This window comes from Magallana gigas, chromosome 3 (genome assembly GCF_963853765.1).
Source record: "Magallana gigas chromosome 3, xbMagGiga1.1, whole genome shotgun sequence".
NCBI classification, from domain to species: Eukaryota; Metazoa; Mollusca; class Bivalvia; order Ostreida; family Ostreidae; genus Magallana; species Magallana gigas.
The window spans coordinates 38786167-38808244 of NC_088855.1; the positions used below are offsets into that span (position 1 = coordinate 38786167).

A 22078-nucleotide genomic window follows, 5' to 3' on the forward strand; every position below is an offset into this window, starting at 1 on the left:
ATGTATCTGTATTTTCTATATTATGTATGTATGTTATAATGTACACCTCTAAAAATATCGTAAAATATAGTCACCTTTGTACCAATATGTTAGCTTTATACTTGTTTTTACTTATCTCACTGTATAGTCTGTACTAGACTGTAGAAATATCTTGATAACATATACAGGTGTTCCATAAAGATAACTCAGTTTCCGTATTTATTTCTAAAAATCATATGTGATGAAGTAGATCTTGTACGTGTGAGTCTAAAACTTTACATTTTAAAATTTGATTACCGGTAGAATTGTGTGTTTCTGGAGATTAGCTGTCAATCATAAAAATAATCAAAGAGTTTGTTAACTTAAAAACCTAAAGATTGGAAATTACCAATGATTTTATGTAATATATGGTTCCTGTTTGTGACTGTGGAGTACTCTGTCCTGTAGGTGGGAAGTCTGCGGAGTCGTAGGGGAATCAACCTGTCCATAGACGACATGACCCCCATCCCACAAACCCTGTCCTCCTCGGTCAGTCCGCAGGGGACCATCACAGAGGGGCGCAGAAACAAAGACCGCAGCAAATTGACCAATCTCTTCAGTCCAGCTGGTTCTAAGGTAAATAAACATTTATAGGGATTGCATATTAATGCTTAAAATATTAAGGTTTATCCAGATCATCTGGATATGAATTGGTGTATCTACCGGATTTACTAAACACAATTGATATATAATATCAATACATATAACATGTAGAAACAAAAGGAATTCATTAAATTCTGCGAGATTCATATCGCAGTTTAATTCCTGATTGCACAATAATATTACGTATTGAATAGTCTACAATTTTGTGTATTACCGTACTGGCGTGTGACCAGTTCTTGCCGAGTACCATTTCTCGCCAGTACATTGTGACATCATTTTTCGTCTATAATTTTATGTGTTGATAAAATGACATCACAATGTACTGGCGAGAAATGGTACTCGGTGAGAACTGGTCGCAAGTCAGTATGAAAATAAACGAATAATTTTATGAGTTTTGTTTAATATGTATCATAACCCATACGACCTTTAGTCTGACCCCAAAGGGGGCATAATTCAAATTACAGTATGCAGAGTATCAAATCAAAATGTACAGGGATTTAAGTATGTTATTATCGCAAAGCCGATAACTGGTACAGTAAATCGTAAAACTTGGCAAATTCGGGGCGTGCTAAAAAGCACAAAAGCAGGATGTTTTGAGTTCTTAAATAATGATTTAATATAACAGATGTATAAACAAGGACATCACCATTTAAAGAATGTCAAGTTTCTTCCAAAAATATCAAGAAATAAGGAAATACGAAAAGAAAATCGTTAAATTTTAGCCGATAACTGGTACAGTGCCAGTATAATTTTCTGAGCTAAAATTTTTCAGATTTTTGGGTAATCATCTCTTTTTAGAGGAAGAATTCGAAACAGTCTTTTAATTACATTAATACAGTAAAATCTAATGCAAATTAGGTGTTTTTAGGTTGACTTGGAAATTGGCTTTACAAAATTTTAAACCTGTAGAATAATGAATTGTGGTGTAATATGATTAGTTCTCGTTTGTCATAATCTAGCAGTACATGTACCAATTTCAACAAATGTGAAAGTTATTGGCTTATATTGGCTTAAAAAGTAAATGAATTTAGAGAGTTAATTAAACAAAAGTGTTGTGATAACTTAGATAATTGCAGAGCATATTATATGTAATTTACATTAGACTTTATGGTTTTGATTATGTCTCTTAATCCCCCCATTGTAATACAATAAACATCAGACAAACATGGAGGTTTTCTCATTCTCTTAATGTGTGATGATTACAGTCTTTTAAGTTGATTTGGTGTTTAAGAAAGAAAAGGGTCCCCTGAGGATATGGAAGGATACAATGGATTACAATTGTTACATATTTTACACATTCCCCATTGTGAATTAATTTATGCTGGTTTCCACACAAAAATCTGTTGATCTTTCGACTTACCTGGGGGTGTTGAATTACTCAAAAGTTAACCAGAGAGCTTGGGTTTTTTTGTTGGTGGCTTGTGTTGTTGTTTTGGAAATGTATCTATGTACAAGATATCTGTTTGAGAAACTTTCTTCTTTGTTAGACATTTTTGGCGTATTTCCTTTGTCACTTTTTGTTTGGAGAAGTTTTTAGCCTTGTTGGCTTCACTCTGAGTCAGTTTTTGTTTATGTACTCGATAGGAATGCAATATCACTTGGCCATTAAGTGGAACAAATAATTCTCTATCATTACAAAGGTAAAAGGATTGTGCGATTAGTGAGGAACATCCGGCATTTTTAAATTTCACCAAAAAGGCTGTCAAAATATTTCTATTGAAGATTCTTGAGATAGTGATTTATCCATTGGGAGCTATAAAAGATATGATTTTGTCCGTATATATATACTTTCGGTTATTTTTGGGGCCTGCCATTCCTGTCTTGTGAGCAGACAGTGTCGCAGTTTTACATGACTTTGCAGTGATTTTAAATTGATGAACAGACCAAAAACAGGACTGCATTTCCAAAATTGTTGATTTGGTTCGGAAATTCATAGCAGAAGTGACAACAGTAATTACAAATTGACAGCGATTGTGATTTAAGTATGTGTCTCTGACGACTAAATAGTCCTCACTGCCCATCCGACGGATATAAGCGGTGACACCTCGATCAGCAAACGGGAAATCAAACAAGTTCCTCAATTACATCGCATTGATCTTGTGAATTCCCCCCGAAATTGAATAACAAGTTGCTTGTGCAAAGTCTGTCAAGGCTTCTTTGTGTTGCACTCTCTCCCTCTGTATATATAAATTTATATATTGTTAATTAACTTCCTGAATGGTATAAGATGAGGTAGCTTGCAGTGAAGATCTGGCAGATTTGATGGAAAGAAACAGCACTTCTGTAACTTTTGTAATGAAGTTCTTTATTTGGCAAATTGGAGGGCTACATTTGTGAGATTGTTGTGTTAAGGGGCCTATTTGCCCTATTGTATACCATATTGATGGAAATTTGCCGCTTGATGGTCTGACCACGTTGGTGCTGTGAAATACTTATCAAAAGATAAATTTGACAGCTGGCCAATTGTGCTGACTGATATTTGCCATCTACCTGTGCTTTCCAGTATATTTGATACAGGCTTGACACAAGACTACTGTCATATAGAGGTCGAAAATTAATTGTGTGCTGTGTTTTAAACTAAATTTACTCCAGTAAATAATTGATGCGTGCACTTGTGTGAAAGTTAAGAAGGGATTTAGACTATGAAAGAATGTTTCCAATGGTGGGCGACAATATGAATCGGAGGGGGTCCAAGGACTCTGGATATGGTACCATATCCAGGCTTATTCTGGCCAATATGATTCAGCCATCCGCTGGTCATAGTAGCAGGCCCCCATCCCTTTTTATTCCGAATGGAGAAAATCCAGATCTTGGGGATGTAGCTCGGTGGATGCCGGTAAAAAAGGTAAGCTTCATATTCATGTATTGATAGGGTCTTAATGGAACAAATTAAAGAGCAATTAACAGCAGTGTACTCTCTAAGGATTGGGACATGTAGTTTTCCTGGTTTGCAATGAAAAGGAAATCCCCTTCAAGTGTTACATACAGTAGTTGTGTACAAAATTGTCAAGCTTGATGAGTGAAACTAGTGAGGAAATACTCTCTTCATTAATGACTAGACCTGCCAATTTGTCAGCCGTACTGGTATTTTAATGCAGTTTTAGTCAGGTGTGTTTTAATTATATGCTACAAGTTCAAGTTACAATGTAGTGTGATGGATTTATTTGCAGCAATATTTGAATTCACTTTGCTATTTAAATCTTTTTTGGTATTTGCTTTCTTTCAATGTCAACAAAAGACATTTTTAGCAAGAGAAATTGGATCGCATATGTTTAGGTGGTACCGACACGTTTCCTTTGCTCTATATGGAGTACTACTCAAAAGGCTTCATTTTCAAATTGTTTCGATTGTTTTACAGACTTAAGTAGTTAGTTGACCTTACTATACTCTAGTACAATCTTTGTTCTAAGCAGGATGTTGTTACAGACAATTTTTTTTGTGTGTTTTATTTGATTGATATTTTATCAGAGTTCCCTCTTGTAGAAGTTCAAAAACTGTGTCATACATGTCTTCTTGTCTGTGGAGATTAAAAAAAAAAATGAGGAGTGGAAAACAATTCTAAAAATTTGGATTTCAAATTTTATGCATACACGGTTATAAAATTTCCTATGAATTTTATCATAAGCAACTTTTGATCGTTTATTGCAAAAGGAAAATCAGTGAAGCATGACAAGTTTAATGACTCCGGAACAACTCAATGTGTGAAAATTTAGTAATGATTTACACTGCAATGAATTCTGCGGTTTAAATTTAGAAGACAGGAGGGATTTATTCCATTTGTTGAATATGTCTCTTCTAATGTGTCTTTAAGCTGTGAAGGATGGGTTATTTTTTTCTTTACTTCAATAATTGATTATTAAATGTATGGAAATCAACAGGGATTTAATGTATGCACAAACTACTGACATAGAAATACCTGACATATTCTTGAGATAGTTGACTAAATGAGGTTTCTTTCAAACTCTATTTCTATATATACAGAGACCTGAATATTCATTTTTTTATTTTTTTTTACAAAGGTGGGGTTTTTCTTTATGCTTGTGGTTTGTTCCATCATCTGTCCTTGCATTCTTTCCCTGACAGTTTGCTACCTTGGTGTAAAACTTCTGAACGGTAGCTATTGATTTTTTGTTGATACAAGACTTGGACCTTTTATAATTAACTCGGAATTAATTATAGAACAAGCCAAAACCCAAATTTACGTTTACCTGTGTGAAGGTTTTTAAGTGTCTTTCTCTTGAATAAAAGGTCAAAGAATGTCTTCTCCATAGCCCGGTTTCACTGGATATAATTGAGACAAACATGGATTTGTCAGAGATAAATCAATTGCATTTATTGGTTTTATACCGTGTCACATGGCCAAGCGTCTGATCACTGTCACCAGTGAGCCAATTTGAAAACCTATTTCAAAAGGGATAGTTTTCTTTGCCACTACCGGGCTAATGTTTACCGAGTTAAACCAGATTCGCAGAGATCTCTTTCAGTGTTAAACCCTGCCGGACTTGAAGAAGCATTGTTTCAATTGTTAGATATGAACCACTTATGATTCTGGATGGTGTTTTACTTCATGTTTGATTGACAAAAACCGAGTTTGGAGTGTCATCAGTCATAACAATATTGATTCGGGTGTCAATGCTTCTTGGGATTTGGATGCTTTCTAATGGCTGTGTGGAGGAGACAAGTGAGTGATGCAGGAGGGGAGCTTTAACTTTTGTCGTTGATGGAGCTTTCTTCCTCGGGTCGCGGATAAACCGTTATCATGTTGCCAAGCAGTGTAGAAGTCAAGCGTAGGGCCCACCGTAATGTTCACAACCCCTTGTATAGGCGGTCATGGCCTCTGGCCCCTCCTCACGGGAATAGGAACCCTAAGGTATGTACAATCATAATGTCCACAATTGTATTAACTTGAATATTCCGGTTCCTATTCTTTTGGTGTCTGCTTTTTCTACTACTGCTTTGTCTATTGGTATATATAAGAGATGCATGTGAACTGCTGTTCATTAAGACATTAAGTGAGTTGATTGAGGTACATCTGACTCTTAATCAGTGCTTCATGAATGAAGCTGTAAGATGTAATGACACAGAGTGCTGTAGTTGGTATATCCAATACAAAATTAATGGGCACTTTTGTATTGTATTAGAGTACAGCACATCATACATACAAATGTTGTTAATATGTGAATGGGGAAATTGATTTTGATATTATTGGAAATTCCTGTGCTGCTTTGGTCTGAATCGAAATGACTTGGAGGTATAGAGACCGACATCACAAACACCAGAATCATCCAGCCAGGATCAGAGGTCATACATGTATTTCTGCGAAGTTAAAAACGAAAACAAAATACTGGTTACTGAAACCAGCTAGAAAACATAATAATACTGATTAAATCTTTGTAGAATTTTTAAGATTAACCTTGAGAGGGAATGAAAGATGAGAGAAAGTCATGAGTGAATCATACAGAAAAAGAATAAGCTTAAGTCGCAGTATCACATGTGTTATGTAGTATTTTCGTAAGATACATTTAAGTTTTACTGTGTTTGAGTTGTCTGACCTTATGCTCTATAGTTAGGTATTAGATAACTGAGGGGATACAGACCATTTAATGGTTCCTCTTCACCTTGTCGTAAGCGGTATAAATTTGTACTTTATTTTACCACTCAGTAGATGACCGTTTATGTCATAGGTGACTTTACATTGAGGTATACCCCACACAATAGAAAGGACCCGGTGAGAAATGGGATGCAACCTGATCTCGCAGGGCTTTCAACAAATGATGGGCTTCGGATTTCTCTTCCTAGTCATCCCACTCTGTATAATTATATGCATGTGCAGCTTAGCATCAATGATGTTTTCTCATGCCTTTCCCAACCATTCTAGATAAAGGGGTAATGTTGTGTCTTTTGTGAGTTGGGTTTATTTAAGTTTATGGTGACTTGCGCAACTTGATAGATGCTTGGTTTTCTTTTGTTTGGTGTTTTTTGGGAGGGTGTTATTCATTCAATGAAAAGAACTTGGTGTAAAGTGTTATGGGTAGAAACATCAAAGGGAAGTCACTGATAACAAAAAATTCACAACCTAAGTTGCAGTTGCATGTATAATTAATTTCACACTTTGAGAATTTTTATAATGATTATAGTAGTAGAAGTTGAGAGAGAGAGAGAGAGAGAGAGAGAGAGAGAGAGAGAGAGAGAGAGCAGTTATTGTGACTTATGCTAGAGGATGTGATGGGATGGTTTGGAAGGGGGCCATTTTGTCAGGAAATGCGGAGAATGTTTGCCTGTTTACAGTGACAGCCAGCCTGATTAACTTTTTACTCAATTTCTAACAATAACAATAGACAAAAATCCATACTTAATCATCGCTTAGTGTCCAGATCGGATTGCCAATTGATTTTAGATCAAATGAACAGAGTTAATTACGCAAGACATTCAGCTGTGAGTGTCATCCCTAGTATGTGGAGAATCTGATATTGAGCTGGGTTTTTCTAAGTAAATGGAATGTTACAAGCTCTATTAGCTTAGATTTATTTAATCAGAATTCATACCTACACTGTTATTTACATTCAAACACGGTGAAGGTATTTGATATTGTGTAAGAGTGGCTTCCATGCATATTAAACAGTATTTAATTGTCAGCCTGTTTGTTATATGTGTTGTATGGTTTAGCTGATACATATATTTTGATGGCAGCCTTGCAAGTTATAGTGTTCATTAATATAAGAAACCATATGCAAGTCCCAAATAGAGGTGTTGTCTTAGTTGAACTGTCAATATGATTAGGCATGTTAAATTTTTTTTTCTCTACATAACACCCTTTTTTGCTGAAAATCTAACACCTAATCACTCTTGAATAATTAATGGATATGTCACAGTTTTAAGGTCATATGAGCTGAAATCATTACAGTATTCTGGTCATCTGCATAAATCTGTTGCAATGGAATTTTGTTTTAATATTTGCATTGTGGGAGATCCTGCTAAATAGTTTCACTCTGGCACAAGAAAAGGGTTTTTCTCATTTGTACGTTTCCATCATAACTTCATAAATTTCATAATCTATGCAAAGATGGCTTGTATAGGTAGCGACTTTTATGTCTTTTTCATCTCTCACTTCTGACACCAGTGGAAGAGTTTGTGGTGAGCTGTGGTGATGGATGTCCAGCGCCATTATAACACAGTGTCAGGGCTTTGACAGCTCTCTGTCAGCGCGTTCCTCTCCCCCCATTCCAACGAGAATAAGGACTCCCAGATCCTAGGATGTTTCTGGGACTAGCCTGTGAGGCATGATGATAAAATCTTGTGTGCCTATGATGATCGGTACCTTGACTTGGGTTGACAAATTGTGTTCTGCATGTGGACCATTTGAGGCTAATTGAGGAATGTTTAAATTTCTGTCTTGAGAGAGATAACAGATATTTGATCAGTTTAATCCTTGCCCTCAGGAGAATTATTAGCAGTGGTCATTGACAGTGTGTCAGTATGGCCTTATTTTATAGCACAGGCCTTTATTCCGATGTGATTGGAGATTGATACTTTGGAATTCCGTGGATTTTTAATCCCTAGCTTCCTCCAAAATGAGGAGGTACTCGCAAACAACCATCACAAACGTCATTGAGATGATCATGCATGTAAGTATAGCTATGGATGGAGTTACTCAGCAAGTTTTTGCTCAGAAGATGACAAGAATACATGTATATGCAGGTCATGTCAATATAATATGTGTGTTAAAGAAGAACCAATCTCTGCTGAAAGAGCCTTTAAGAATTGTATGTTTAATGGAATTAAATTTGTTGAGATGTATTTTTTTACACTTCAATGATTTTAATTTTTGTCCCCTAATTTCTCTGGTGGTTTAAAGAAATGTTTGTTTCACTGCCAAATTGTGGTTTTATTTTATTCTGAGAAGAGTTTTTATTTGTTCTTGGTGTAATTAGGGCCATCTCGGAGAATGCAATAATAGCTGTGTGAACGTTTTTCTAATACAAATGAATATGAGCTTTAACGTTGTTTTGAATAATGTCCAGTTCTCACTCAAGATTTATTAGTTCTTACTCATTCTAAATAAGCAGCCTTACTCAGATTTGGCAAAACATCTTGTTAGTACCTCTTGTACCCATTTTAGTAGGACATTGTTTGATCATATCTGCACTGTATCAAGAGGTCCTTGGCACACTCCATGAAAGGGAGTTAAAGACCCTCTTGAAAGTCTCTAGAAATCAAATGCATAAACGTGTTCATATGGTTACAGTTCATGGTTTGATGTCATATTAAGTATGATCAGAAATCTAGGTGGGGAACCCTAGATTGTAAACTAAGGCTTTTTAACTTTTTGTGTGGTAGATATATCTATGTAGTGAGAGAGATCCTATCTCTTCAGATCCAGGTGCGTTCATTGAATAATGTCTTCTTGAAAGTACAGGACAAATAGAAAACCAAGCCAAAAATCCTCTTTGCTTCCATGAAAAGCGGTTTTACCATCTCAAAAGCTTTAGTTCAGTGAGATAACCAACTTTCTTTTTTCATTATATTGTGTGTCAATATAAAAAGGGAGGGTATTGATGCATATGGCTCCAAATAAAATCAGATGCATGCTGTTTTGGCCATTTATTGTGAGACAGACATCTTTTGATTATTGTTCTCTTTGACGGCTGCTGTGTACACCATCTGTGTAATATTGGCTGCTGAAGTTTGTCCCTTTCTTCATTATACACAGCACAAAAGGGCGTTTTTTATGTCCCACTACAAATATACTGATTTTACGACGATGACGTACTTACTGAAGGATGTTCAAATAGATGAACGATAAAATGTTTTTATGTAGGTATGGTCTATAATGCCCAAAGATTTACACTGATCAATATTCTGTTTAAATGTTGACATCAACAAACAAGGGGGGAAATGCGAAAGGAATAAATGCTTACCTGTCAATAATTTTCATAGAATTCATTACATCTCTGCTATATTATATGTCATATGAATTTATTATATGATTACATAAAATACATTTCCCTGGTATCAATTATTGATGCAAGCTATAGAAGCTGAGATCAGATCACACAAGTTAGGCATTGTCGCTGAGGATTTAGTACCCAAGTACTCTATTAGTGATCTATGTTGTTAAATTATTGCTAGATATGGACTAATGATTGACTGTCATAAAATAGGACACTCTGCCCATAATGTGCTTGGCTATATGACATATGCATGGGTTATAACCTACTAACTGAGAATGGGGGGGGGGGAGGGGGTCAGGAAAGGAATATCTGTTTATCCTATAGATTCTTGTTGTCCTGGACATGTGTTCTTGGTTGTTCAGGAGAATTTTTCAGAGTGCACGCTGAAAATATAAACTTGTAACTCATATTGCTAAATTCATGATATTCTTAAGATATTAAAGTTCAATATGTAAGTATCATTAAAACCAATTTAGTCGGATTGCCTCATTATAGATTTTAGGTCATATCATTTATGATAAAACCATTACATTAAAACAAAGGATGAATAATATAACCTATATTTGTATTTCCATGAACATTAAGTTTTATGATGTTGATCACTGGTAAGTGTGTGATATAATTGTTACAAATAAGGTTATTTGAAGTTACTGACCTATAAATACTTACCTGTCAATGTTGTCACAATTCGATAAATCATAAAAAACCAAAAACCCAAACAACTTTAATGTCAACCTAAACTTGTCTTGTAATTTTAATACACCTGTCAAACTAGATTGACTTCTCTTGCTAATTTCTGTTTTCTTTAATGGTAGAGAAATATTTCTCTCCGATCGATTAAGATTGAATGGCTTCGTGAAAGTGGGGAATTTAAGATATTTTATTCATGTCTTTTAACCAAGAATGGTAACATACCTTGTGGTTGAGATAAAGAAAAAAAGTATATTATGTGCAGTTGATGAAATGAAAATTGTGATTTACGAGTGTCTGGCTCACTTTTTTTTACTCCTCTATAATTATAGAACTTTGGGTTGACTATTCATTTCTAAATACCTGAGTCATGGGAAGACCTCAACAACCAATACACACACTTTTAGGTTAAATACCCCAAACGTCAATAGGAACAGTGGTCACACCAGCTTTGTTATGGAAATTGTTTATTTATCTATGTCATTGTCGTTGGGATCAACAGAAAACTTGACTCCTTTGGGACATACGTACACGCGGACATGACACCCACTTGATCTTACTTTAACTGGTTTTTTCAAAGATGATGAGATAGAATTCTTCGTAGCAAGAAGGCGGAATCTACCTGACTTAATTATGTATGTCTGAAGTACCGCGATATTGGATTTTTCCGTCAGATCAGGTGGAATCAATAAGTGCGGCAGAAGATAAGGTGCTATTGCAACTTTAGCTGGTTATTACATACACCTGTAATCTAGCTAGTTATAGGTGGAGTGACTTTCTAATCAGGCTCCTGTGTATGGATGGATAGAGTCGAGTATGGAATTCACAATTGGACGGAGTGAACCTTTTATATAAGATTAATTAATCTGGGGATTTATAAAAGTGGCTGAACTTTAAATCAACCTGTTTTTCTTTCTTTCTTAAATTGGATTGGTGACCTCATATTTGTATGCTTTGCCAGATTTTGTTTTCCACACGAAATAATGTTGTAACAGTTTAAATGGATTGTTTGTACAATATAAAGCATTGTTCCAGTAATCTGATGACTTCATACTGCTACCAGTGATGTTGGAATACACTCTGTTTGTACTCATATTAAATTGAGTTTGGATGAGAAACTTTTAAATTTTGTGAAAAATTGAGCTGATGGGTATAAGGAATTTGGTTGATGGGACATTCGAAGGATTTCTCAGGACTTCGGCGGTCTAGTCATAAACAGAGACGGAAAATGCGACATCGCAGTCATAAAGATGTAGAGATGTGGGTTAAGTCTAGTCAAAAGGTAATTTTCCGTGTGTACCGCTGACATCGACAGTAAGTTCTCTGCGATGTCCTCTCCACTCAAACGTTGACCATTACTTTCCCATCAGCAGGTACATTTATGGCACAGAAAGGTTGCTGTCAAGTTCTGCTATAAGGAAACCATTTTTTCCCCTTTTGCTAACTGTATATCATCAGGCTGAATGGGACTTGGTTTTTTGCGCATTTTATTGTAGAGAATTGTCTCTCACTTAATATTATCTACATGTAAATGATGCATTGTCTGTATCGCAGACACTTTTAACTCCCCCATTTTGTTAGATAGTTGACCTTTTATGGCAAATACATTTTCTTTAGTGTCAAATCCGATGTAAGAAAAATTAGCTTTGTTACTTTGACCATTACTAGTAATATTGATTTTTTTCTATTTACGAGGTTATACAACGTAATATTCTAAAGATCTTATTAACAAATGATTTTTTCAGTATTAAGCTTCCTGACAATTACTTGTTCACTTACATAATGTATATTGCCAATAGTGATGCCTCGCTATAAAGCGAATGGATTATTTTGTGATAATTTTCATGGACAAGTGGTTACTTATTGGAATATAGATAGGAACAGATGTCTAATGTATTAATGAGACCTTTAAGCCAGAAACAGCTGAATATTTGATGTTTAAGATTAAGATAGCAATAGAAAGCATTCATTGTTGATTTTTCTTATTTTCATGTCAAAATCATTGACACAAAGATTTTGTCAAAATTACTAATGGTCTGTACATATGTGTTTCAGTACTATAGTGTCATTGCTATTTGTGGACATGCATGCACGTTTTTTTTTGCAAAAATTAAGTTTATTTGCAATAAACGAAACATAATTTTGTATGGTTATAATTACAAAAAAATTAACTTTTTGTTTTTACTTTGATAAATACTATTACGTACGTGGATCAATTCAACAAAGAAATCCAGGAAAACTGGTTTTGTTGAATTATGATGAAACCACATACAACTACAGTATGTGAATGCAGTTTTACAAATTAAAGCAGTACAACCCATTGCTTTTCATGATCATTCACTTAAATTTTAAAAATTTCTTTCAAATATATTGGATAGAAATGGATATGATCTGTAGTAAATCTTTTGTGAACATTATTTTGTTTTTTGTGGATGGTCGTAATTTATGAAACAATCACTAAGATATGTAGAAAAGTCATAGATATTTACCTGTGTCAGCCAGTACATATTTCAATTTTGACAATTATTGTTTAAATGATCTAGTCTTAATCCATGATTACCGATAAGTTTTGTTTTATTGCTAGATTGGTTTTAATTGGATTATTTCTGTACTTTCAGGATCGGGAGAAACATGACCAGCTGAGTGATATTTTGAACAACTACAGCAGCAATGGTATCCCAGATATGCCAACCCTCCTCAAACTCGGACGGCCCACTATCCAGGAAAACCTGTTCGAGATCGAACCTCACTGGAGTTCTGTGGTGGAAAATGCCTCGGTAAGAATTGTTATTATGGCGTATTTGATGATGTCATAAAAATGTACATAACAATCATATTGGGTACCAAGAAAAACAATTTTTTGTTTCTTTTTTCGACTAATTTACTACAGTCTGATATATATCCATAACTAAGACTATCTTTAAGAATTTGTTGTTAGAGCACAGAAACTTATCGGGTTTTTTTATCTACTAGAATTAGATAATTGACCAAAAGAACATTGATAATAGTCCTACAAACTGAATTACTATTAACTCAGAATAACTCAATATAGGACGAGGACCTTATTGTTTACGCCCAGGGATTGGAGAGGGGATTAAAACCATAACTAAAGATTCTTATGACATGGATAAGAAGCAAACATTTAATGGAGTAACTGTTGATTGTTGTTTTGATCTTTAAATTAGTTAGATCGGTGGCCTTTTGGAGCCATTAGACTTGTATCGCTCAGAATGTCATTTGTCCTTTTAAAAACTGTAGAAGTAGCAGATTAGTATAAATGTCTGTCAAGATTGGTCCGCTCGGCTGTAAACAACGCTTAGCGATCCGTAAAGAACTCTTTGTTGGACGTCTTGTCAATGGTAGATTGGGAATCCGATAATGTCAATTTGTGTCAATGTTGCACTCTGATTATCTCCTAACCTGTACTTTAGCATCACTGAAGCCTGAACATCTTGGTATTGTCTTTCAGATGTTGACGAAGAGACAGCACGATCAACAGGAGGCGATCTGGGAGTTACTCAACACTGAGCTCCATTACATCAAGGCTCTCAGGGTCATTGTCGATGTAAGTCCACAGATAACAGCTAGCTCAACAAAATTTGGACCTTTTTTTTCTACCATGATGTAGACAGTGAGAGACAGCTAGTTATAAAAGTATACAGTTTTGATCCGGTTATGGATTGTACTGGCCTTAGCATACAGACCTAGAGGGGAAAAGATGCATGTCTATATATACAAATGAAAAAAAGAATAACATATACATGTACTTTAAATTTATTTTGATCCTAGACATATGCAACAGTACAATTCTTAGGTGTAGTGATTTTTATAAAAGCAATGATTACATTTTCTTTGTTGTTTGGATGAAAAATTATTGATCACTGATATCATCAATATCCATGAATTCATCAATGAAACTTTGTTGTTTTATATATATACTTTTAATCCTTTCAGCTATTTATGTGCTGTTTGATAAACTTACAAGCTGAAGGTCTTTTAAATGAGGTAGGTTTATTCAGTATGTAAAAACAAAGAAGAAATTGAACACTTGATGCTTGACATTTGAACTTTGAATGCTTTTGCTTTGATTTCCATTGATGGATTTGTATCTGTGATTGCTAACAGATTGAGACGGAACATTTGTTTGGGAACATCAGTGATGTCTTGACTGTGAACTGTGACTTCTGGGAATCTCACCTGTTAAAAGTGCTGTTAGAAGCCAGGGAAAACCGAACACCCCTCAATCCCTCAGACATGAAGGATGGATTCAAAAGGGTAAAATAAAATAAACTTGTATTAATTAAATGTTGACAAAACTAAAAGAAGAATGAAATTTTTATTACCCTTGTAAGGATTCAAAAAAGTAAAGATGTGATTGCACCCAAATTCATTGGAGCAATTTTTTTAAAGCTTTCACACAACACTCTACAATAAAAGTTTTTTTGGGGGGGTTTTCTTTTTTGCATAGGATAAAATGAATAAAATTTGGTTTTTTTTGACAGTTTGGAGAGCTGTTTGGGTCGTATACCAAATACTGCACTGAGCAGAAGAACTGTACGGAGTACATGAAAGCCAGATACGCCGATAACGACCTGTTTAAGACCTTTGTGGTGGTAAGTAGTTCCCAGTCAATGTGGACGCTGTGTTCCCAGACAATGCAAGCGGTGTGTGAAAGGTCTTGTCAAAGGGCCTTGTTGGGTCCCTTGTTGCAATCAATGCAGGTCATGTGTCACATTAGGAGCTTGTTTAACTAGGTGTGGAGAAACAAACTACAAAAAATCAGGATATGAGAAAGGAGAACTGTTGTAAACAAAGCTCTTAAACTTTCTACAGTTGTTTTTACTCCTGTTCAATTACAAAAAAATTCAAATTAAATGAAGTAATGTTTGTTTTCCAAGTTTATAGCTTTTTGTAACAACAGATTTAAGGAACTTGTTCGGGCAAATCTACAGTTGCTTGACTTTTGACCTGATTTGTTTTGTGCTGTTTGGCATTTTTGTAAGTTTGTTGATCTCTTGCAGTGGGCGGAAACCCAGAAACAGTGTAACCGGCTGAAACTGACGGACCTACTGGTGAAGCCGATGCAGCGTCTGACCAAATACTCCCTCCTTCTGCAGGCCATACTCCGCAAGACGGAGGAAGATCGACAACGAAGAGACCTCCTAGAAATGGTAGGGACATGTAGCCACACTCAAATAGTAGCCACACTCACATACATACCACCCAAACAGTAGCCACACTCAAACAAAATAGAATATTGTAGCTTGTTTTTATGACTGCTAAATGAGGAAAAATTTCTTACGGTATAAATTGTGCATTGAGGAATAAGTTAATATGTATTTGTCAAAACTTGGATGAATTTTTTCATGCTACATGTTATTATATTGAATTTTTAAGATAAAGTTTTATAATTACAATTAAATTTTTTATGTGAAACTAATATGAAATTTTTCTTTTGGCAGATTGCTGGGGTGGACAAATTTGTCTCGCATGTCAATGTGACACTGCGTCATAAGCACGACCAAGAGAGATTAAATGCGATTGTTGCAAAAATTGAGTCGTATGATGCGGTAGAGTCACCGAATGATGAATGTCTACGAGTAAGTCATGATCAGATCTCCAAAAACTGTGAATTAAATTGTAGACAAATTTGAAAGGAAAGGAACATAAATGAAAAATTTTGACATAACCTTTAATATATTGTTATTTTACAGTACATTCAAGAATATTATGACAACTTTGACCTTCGTGCACCTATGCCTGGGTGTAGCCCTGATCACACCCGGACCTTAATTATGCAATCTGTGCTCAAACTCAAGGACTCAACTCGAGTGAGTACTCGTGTTATACTGGATATTTCATTTGACGTTTATTTAAACGAAGGGGATGTTTCGGGTTGTTCTGATAAAAAAAAAATTGATTTTTTTTTCTATTTATAAAACAAAGGTTGCTTGAAAATTGTTTTATTTCTTAATTTATAAATATTTAAATAAAATTTAATGAATCCCTAATTAAAAACATGAATTAAAACTTTTGCAAATTCGTTGAGGTTTACAAAAAATAAAAAGTTCTTTATTATTTCTATAAACTCTGTCATATAATGGGTTATCTTGAATGCCAAGTGTACAGAGCCATACATATGGGTTATGTGATGCACATATTACACATATATACATGTACTGACTATCTTGTTTTGGACCTTTATAGATGGATGTGGAGTGTCTCTTATTCACTGATCTCTTACTGATATGTAAACCAAGCAAACGAATGGAAAAGTATAAAATCATAAAACCTCCAATGCGAGTCGATCGCATGATCATTCAGGAACTCAAAGACAAAGGTAAGACCAGCAGCGTAGTAGTTGATGTATAAACAGCTGAAACAAGACTCTTCAACAGTCTCATCACTGTAGCTATAGGCTGTACACAGCTGTCTTTATACTGTGCGTCTTTTGTAGGGAGCTTTCTGTTGATTTACCTGAATGAGTACCACGTACCTGTGTCTGCTTTCACATTCCATGCCGACCAGGCATCCATCAGGGTGTGGGTGGAACACATTAGGAAGGCTCAGGTAAAGGGCAGCAACTCTTACTGAATCTCTAACAAAAACTGAAACTGAATATCATTGGTATTAAATAAGTCAAACCCTTAGCAAATTACTTAATAGTTTTTTTGTGTTTGCAGACCTTGTACAGAGAAGCTAGAAAGTCCAGTCAAGGACACAACAGCTTTATGTATCCTGGAAACGAGGAAGTAGTGGAGGAGGAAGTGATACGAACCACCCCCCTCCACCCCCTCAACGAGGATGTTCTGTCTCCCTCCACGACACCTTACGACGTGTCCGATCTCTTCAGAAGCAGCAGTAGTCCCATGCCCAGCCCCTTCGATAAGTGTCCCCCTCATTACTTTCACAAATCTAACTCAGAACAGACAATCCAAAGCCATCGCTTACAGCTCTCTAAGGAGAGGACGCGTTCAGAGGACATTCAAAGTAGTCATCACCCAGTGCAATCTTCCTACTCAGTACCCAGCTTTGAGGATTCTGTGAATAATGAGGAGCATGATGAGGACAAAGGACAGGTGCAGTCCTCCTCAAATGGCTCCTCAGCAACAAGTAACTCCTCACTGCCAGATATCCTTGATGATGGATTGAGGCAGAAACTGAATCAGAGGAGGTCCTCGAGGAGTGATACAAAGAGGTACCTCACGGCTGATGCAATTCAGGAACTCAGTAAACATGAGGACAAAGACACTAGTATTCATAAAAGACTTTCGTGGAACTGTGGAACCAAAGATGAAGAACTCAGGCAAAATACATTGAAAAACAAAGTGCAAAGTACTGACTCTATAAGGAGCATACATAGTTCTAGTGGCGTAAGTTCCACTGGGTCTCTGCATTTAAGTCCTGATGCAGACATTATTGAGGATATCTACCACAATAACAATGACATTAGCACTATTCATGAGTCCAGCTGCAATGAAGAGGAGAATATCAATGAGAAAGATAGACACAAATCTAAATCTACCACAGATATTTCTAAGTTATTTGAGGACCTTCATACGAGTGAGGTGAAGGATGGGATTTCGTCTGTGGACATTCCCACTAACCTGGAGAAGAGAAAATATAGTCATGCTCAAATCATGAAGATAAAGAAGCAGCTTCTACTCAGCTCAAATGTTGAAGCAAGGTAAAAATCCTTTTGTATATGTCTTTTGAGTTTGTAGTTCTTAATACTTGTACATGTATTTTAATATTCTTACTCTGTTAAGTTCTGAAGTTGTTGATATATGTTTGTTCATTCATATCATCTTTTTTTGCAGTGAAGTCTAAAAAGTGGCCAAAAGTCTACAGCAAACCTCAGTGCTACAATCAGCTCTATATCCGGCAAAATATGGCCCATAAAATCCATTCCTTAAGCAAATCCAAGTTCTATTAGCCTGCCTGCAACAGATACTATGTTAAGCATAAATCAGACAATATTTTGTGCAAACTCCAAACAATGTGCTGTGCAAAACCCATAAAATGTGCAGTACAGACTTCATGCTCCAGACAATGTGCTGTGCCACACTGATATGCACTTTGCGATTGCACAAATCAGTTTCCATTTACTGTACATTGTCGAAATCATGACATATCAATCTATGATATTCATTCCACTGACTTGAATTGCATGCCATGACAATTGTTGCCATGACAATACAAAATGGCCAAGATTGTGATATTTGAGTGCTCTTACATTTTCATGATTGTCTTACAGGATGAACATAAATTGTGATAATGTGCTACATATACGTATACATGTATTGGTTTTTAAAATTTTAATTTTGTTAGATTTTACTTCATTTATGAATTATTTCTAAACAAAACTAAACTGCAGTATATATTATTAGTTTGTGGTATATTTTGGTATATGTACATTCACAAACTTGTTGAGAAAGATCTGTTGTTAAACATATCTATTATAATATTGTGCAATTTCTTTATTAATATTTCTTTTTTATCGAAACAGAGGTCTGGTATCTCAGAATTGAATGTATTCAAATATGTTCATTGACCTAGTGACCTATTAAAAAACTAAACCATGTCACAGTAAGGCCCTTTACTTTTTAGTGTACATGTGATAATATATTGAATATATATACAAGTATGTATGCTCAATGCTACTACCCTTTCCTGCAATATATATTAATGACATATTACTTTCTATATACAATTAAACTTGCAATGATGAATTATCTGTCTCCCTTTTTAAAAATATTTTTGTGATTTTTTTTTTTAACTTTTAGATATGCTATTGATATTTTCCCTTACTCTTTTCAGATATATTGGATTATAAATGCAAAACTCATATATAGATTGAATTTAAATTTTTTTCTATGTAAAAAAAATCTTGATTAATTTGTGAAATAATTAGACTCGCTGTAGTACAGTAATATTAAAATGTCAGGAGATGAAAGAAAGAAAAGTTAGGAGAGAGATGTAACAAGTGTTCATTTTTATGCAATGGAAGGAAGTTCCCTGGATTTATTTTGACATAATGTGACTATTCCTCTATTAATAATGGCATACTAGTGTTGACCCATCAGATTTTGACCTGGTTAATTAGGTCATGGTTGGGCCAGGTTTTTTAGCTTTGGACAGTGCCTGTCCCAAGATAAATGTAACGGCCCACTCTATTTATTATATGTACCCGATTGTTCCATATCATGTATACTTTGAAAATCAATTTTTTTGTTACAAAAAATAAAAAAATATGATAAGTTTAAAACATGACACAGTGTTCAGAGTTTTTTATTAGCATTATTGGAGGTCGGGGTGTTGGGTTGTACAATTGCTTTTAATGTGATTAAAGATTGAATTATTACAAGGGTAATTTTTTTCTTTGCAAATGACCCTTGCGTAGTTACATCACATTTACAGTTTAATTTTAAAAAAATATAGTCAAAATCTTTGGCAGCAGCAGACAAGCTATTGAATGTCTTCCAGATATATACTCATGTGACATAACAGATCTCATGACTATACCTAGAATTGTCCTTGACAGTTCTTATGATGGACAGGAAAGCTTTTAGTGCTTTCATAACTAGGATAGACGGGTTCGTTTTAAAAATTTATTTTATATTTTGATTGTTAAATCATTTAAACGAATTAAAACAAAATGTCTTGCATCATAGAGAAACAGGATTCCGAGATAAATGAGTTTTTCTATATTTCTTTAATTTCGAGGAAAATAATGGCCCTGTCTGTAAATTTTAATAAAACAGATGTTCGTAAATTCACCGATTTTTTTTACGTTGAATTTGTTGAACGTTGTATACGTTTACCTTGAATACAGCATTTATTAAGAAATCTGTAGAAGCAAAATAGATATAAACGCTAAGGACATGATTTTTTCCATGTGGAAAAAATTTCAAGTCATTTTTATAACATCTGTCTACGATTAGTATCTATAGACAACGTCATTTGGGAAGCTCGTACCTTGAAGGGTTTAAGAATTAAAGAAGAGGGCAAGCGTTTTCTCTGCAAATGAAAAAAAGACTAGATCTGAAAATGACTTGAATAATGTACAGCAGCATCATGAAGAAGGAAATTCAAATAGTTCTTGTCCTAAGATGGAGCACCGATCCGCCATGTGAATGAAGTGATTGACAAGTTTTGATAGTGTTAGTATGCGTGCTTTAGGAAGAGGGATAACTCTTACTGATTTTTCTTTTGTTAACAATTTTTGACCTATGGGAAACTTATAACAGAAAGGTATACTATGATTATTCAATTTCAACAGATGTTAAATGCTTTGTTCACTTGGCATGGAAATATAAAAAAAGAATCGAAAATCAGACGTATAAGATAGAGAAATGAGCGTCTCCGCAGTTTATTTGGTTTCTTCTCAAAAATGTTCCAAGCTAGGCTTTATAATATTTTTTTATTTCATTGATGCCCTTTTTACATTTTTTGATTGATATTACACGTACATGTAAATCTATTTCTATTGAATATGGCTTCATGTTTTAGAATGTTTGATAATGAAGCATTTGTTTAACAAAACATTAATTTATGGGCATATTAAAAAGGAGAGGATACTAAGATGCAAACTCACTGATGTGTTATTTAGATTTTAGAAAAGTTTTGCCAGTATAATATTTTTTACGGATTTGAGAGTTAACAAGGGGGAAACGTTGATACGAAAATTCGACCCAACATGAGCGGATCTAGAGGTCAGCCCCCCTTGAAAATTCAAACTCATTTTTTAACCCCCCCCCCCCCCCCCCAAAAAAAAGGCATAGGACCCCTCTGGCAAACACAAATATCCCTCGGACCCTCCTCCCCCCGAACAATTTTCTGGATGGGTGCATAGCGCAGGATATGATTGAAGTTATCAATATCTTGATTTTTTAAAGCTTCTTCGATACGATTCGAGTCGTTATATCTATATGTAATTCCAGCGAACCGAAATATGAAACTCTGAACACATCATTTAGAAAAACAACAGAGTACCTGAACTACATCGGACCTTAACAACTTTCATCCCCCCTCTCAATATGAGTTGATTGAACAAATGATGAATTCCATTTTGTTTTGACATTGACATGCTGTGGTTAACCATTTTTTGATTTTTGATTGCAATAACAAATTAACTTGATTTCTAATCACATCTTATATGACGGCTATACAATGCTCCTCTCACATTGTTATTTGTTTTGGTTAACGAGTTCTAGGTTTGTGTAAAGTGAGTATTCAAAGCGTACCCATCCGAAGACGTAACGAGTTTTTCCTTCAACCACCAGTGGTTAAGCTTAACATGGAGTAGTTACTCATTTCTATTGAAATTAAAACCGTTGTTTTTCTTTTGCATTAGGTAATTGATGAATCACCTATGCAAGCTGTCAAATTCTGGTTGATATACAAAAAAGAAAAAGAAATGGATTGGTATATCCCAATATGTATTAAACTTCATCAGTTTCCATTGATTATAAAGCAGAACAAAGTTAAAATTATTAAAGACTTTAATTACAAATCCTGGCACACTCCATCCTCCAAATGCAATGCACTTTAACAGATTAACTTTTTCCGTCAAATATTTCGCATACCGAAACCCTGCGATCATATATTTTGGTTTAGTTTCATAAAGGTAACAGGCGCCCAATGAATGGAAATATGTGGACATATGGCAATTTCATTTTTTTGTTGTTAGTTGATATTTCGTAATGTATGTTCTTTAAAAAGTGTATAATGGACAACAACCGTATGATAACTGGAAACGATCCCTACAAGCAGCAGTTAACAAATGGAGTTCACCGTGTGTTACGGAGAATACC

At 35.0% G+C, this 22078-nt stretch overlaps 1 protein-coding gene across 14 annotated transcripts in view; it reads left to right on the top strand.

Annotated features, from left to right (window-relative positions):
- LOC105329757 (pleckstrin homology domain-containing family G member 5) overlaps positions 1-19535 on the top strand; it is a 60103-nt gene extending 40568 nt beyond the window's left edge. For all 14 annotated transcript variants that reach the window (XM_034481474.2, XM_034481476.2, XM_034481473.2 and 11 more), the window contains 13 exons: positions 427-594; positions 12881-13039; positions 13732-13827; positions 14217-14267; positions 14388-14537; positions 14765-14875; positions 15284-15433; positions 15725-15862; positions 15977-16093; positions 16470-16602; positions 16720-16832; positions 16946-17949; positions 18083-19535. In XM_034481474.2, coding sequence (XP_034337365.2) covers positions 427-594; positions 12881-13039; positions 13732-13827; positions 14217-14267; positions 14388-14537; positions 14765-14875; positions 15284-15433; positions 15725-15862; positions 15977-16093; positions 16470-16602; positions 16720-16832; positions 16946-17949; positions 18083-18092 — 2400 coding nt within the window. In that variant the 3' untranslated portion in view covers positions 18093-19535. The remainder of the gene's footprint in view (positions 1-426; positions 595-12880; positions 13040-13731; positions 13828-14216; positions 14268-14387; positions 14538-14764; positions 14876-15283; positions 15434-15724; positions 15863-15976; positions 16094-16469; positions 16603-16719; positions 16833-16945; positions 17950-18082) is intronic.
- The last annotated feature ends 2543 nt before the right edge of the window (positions 19536-22078 follow it).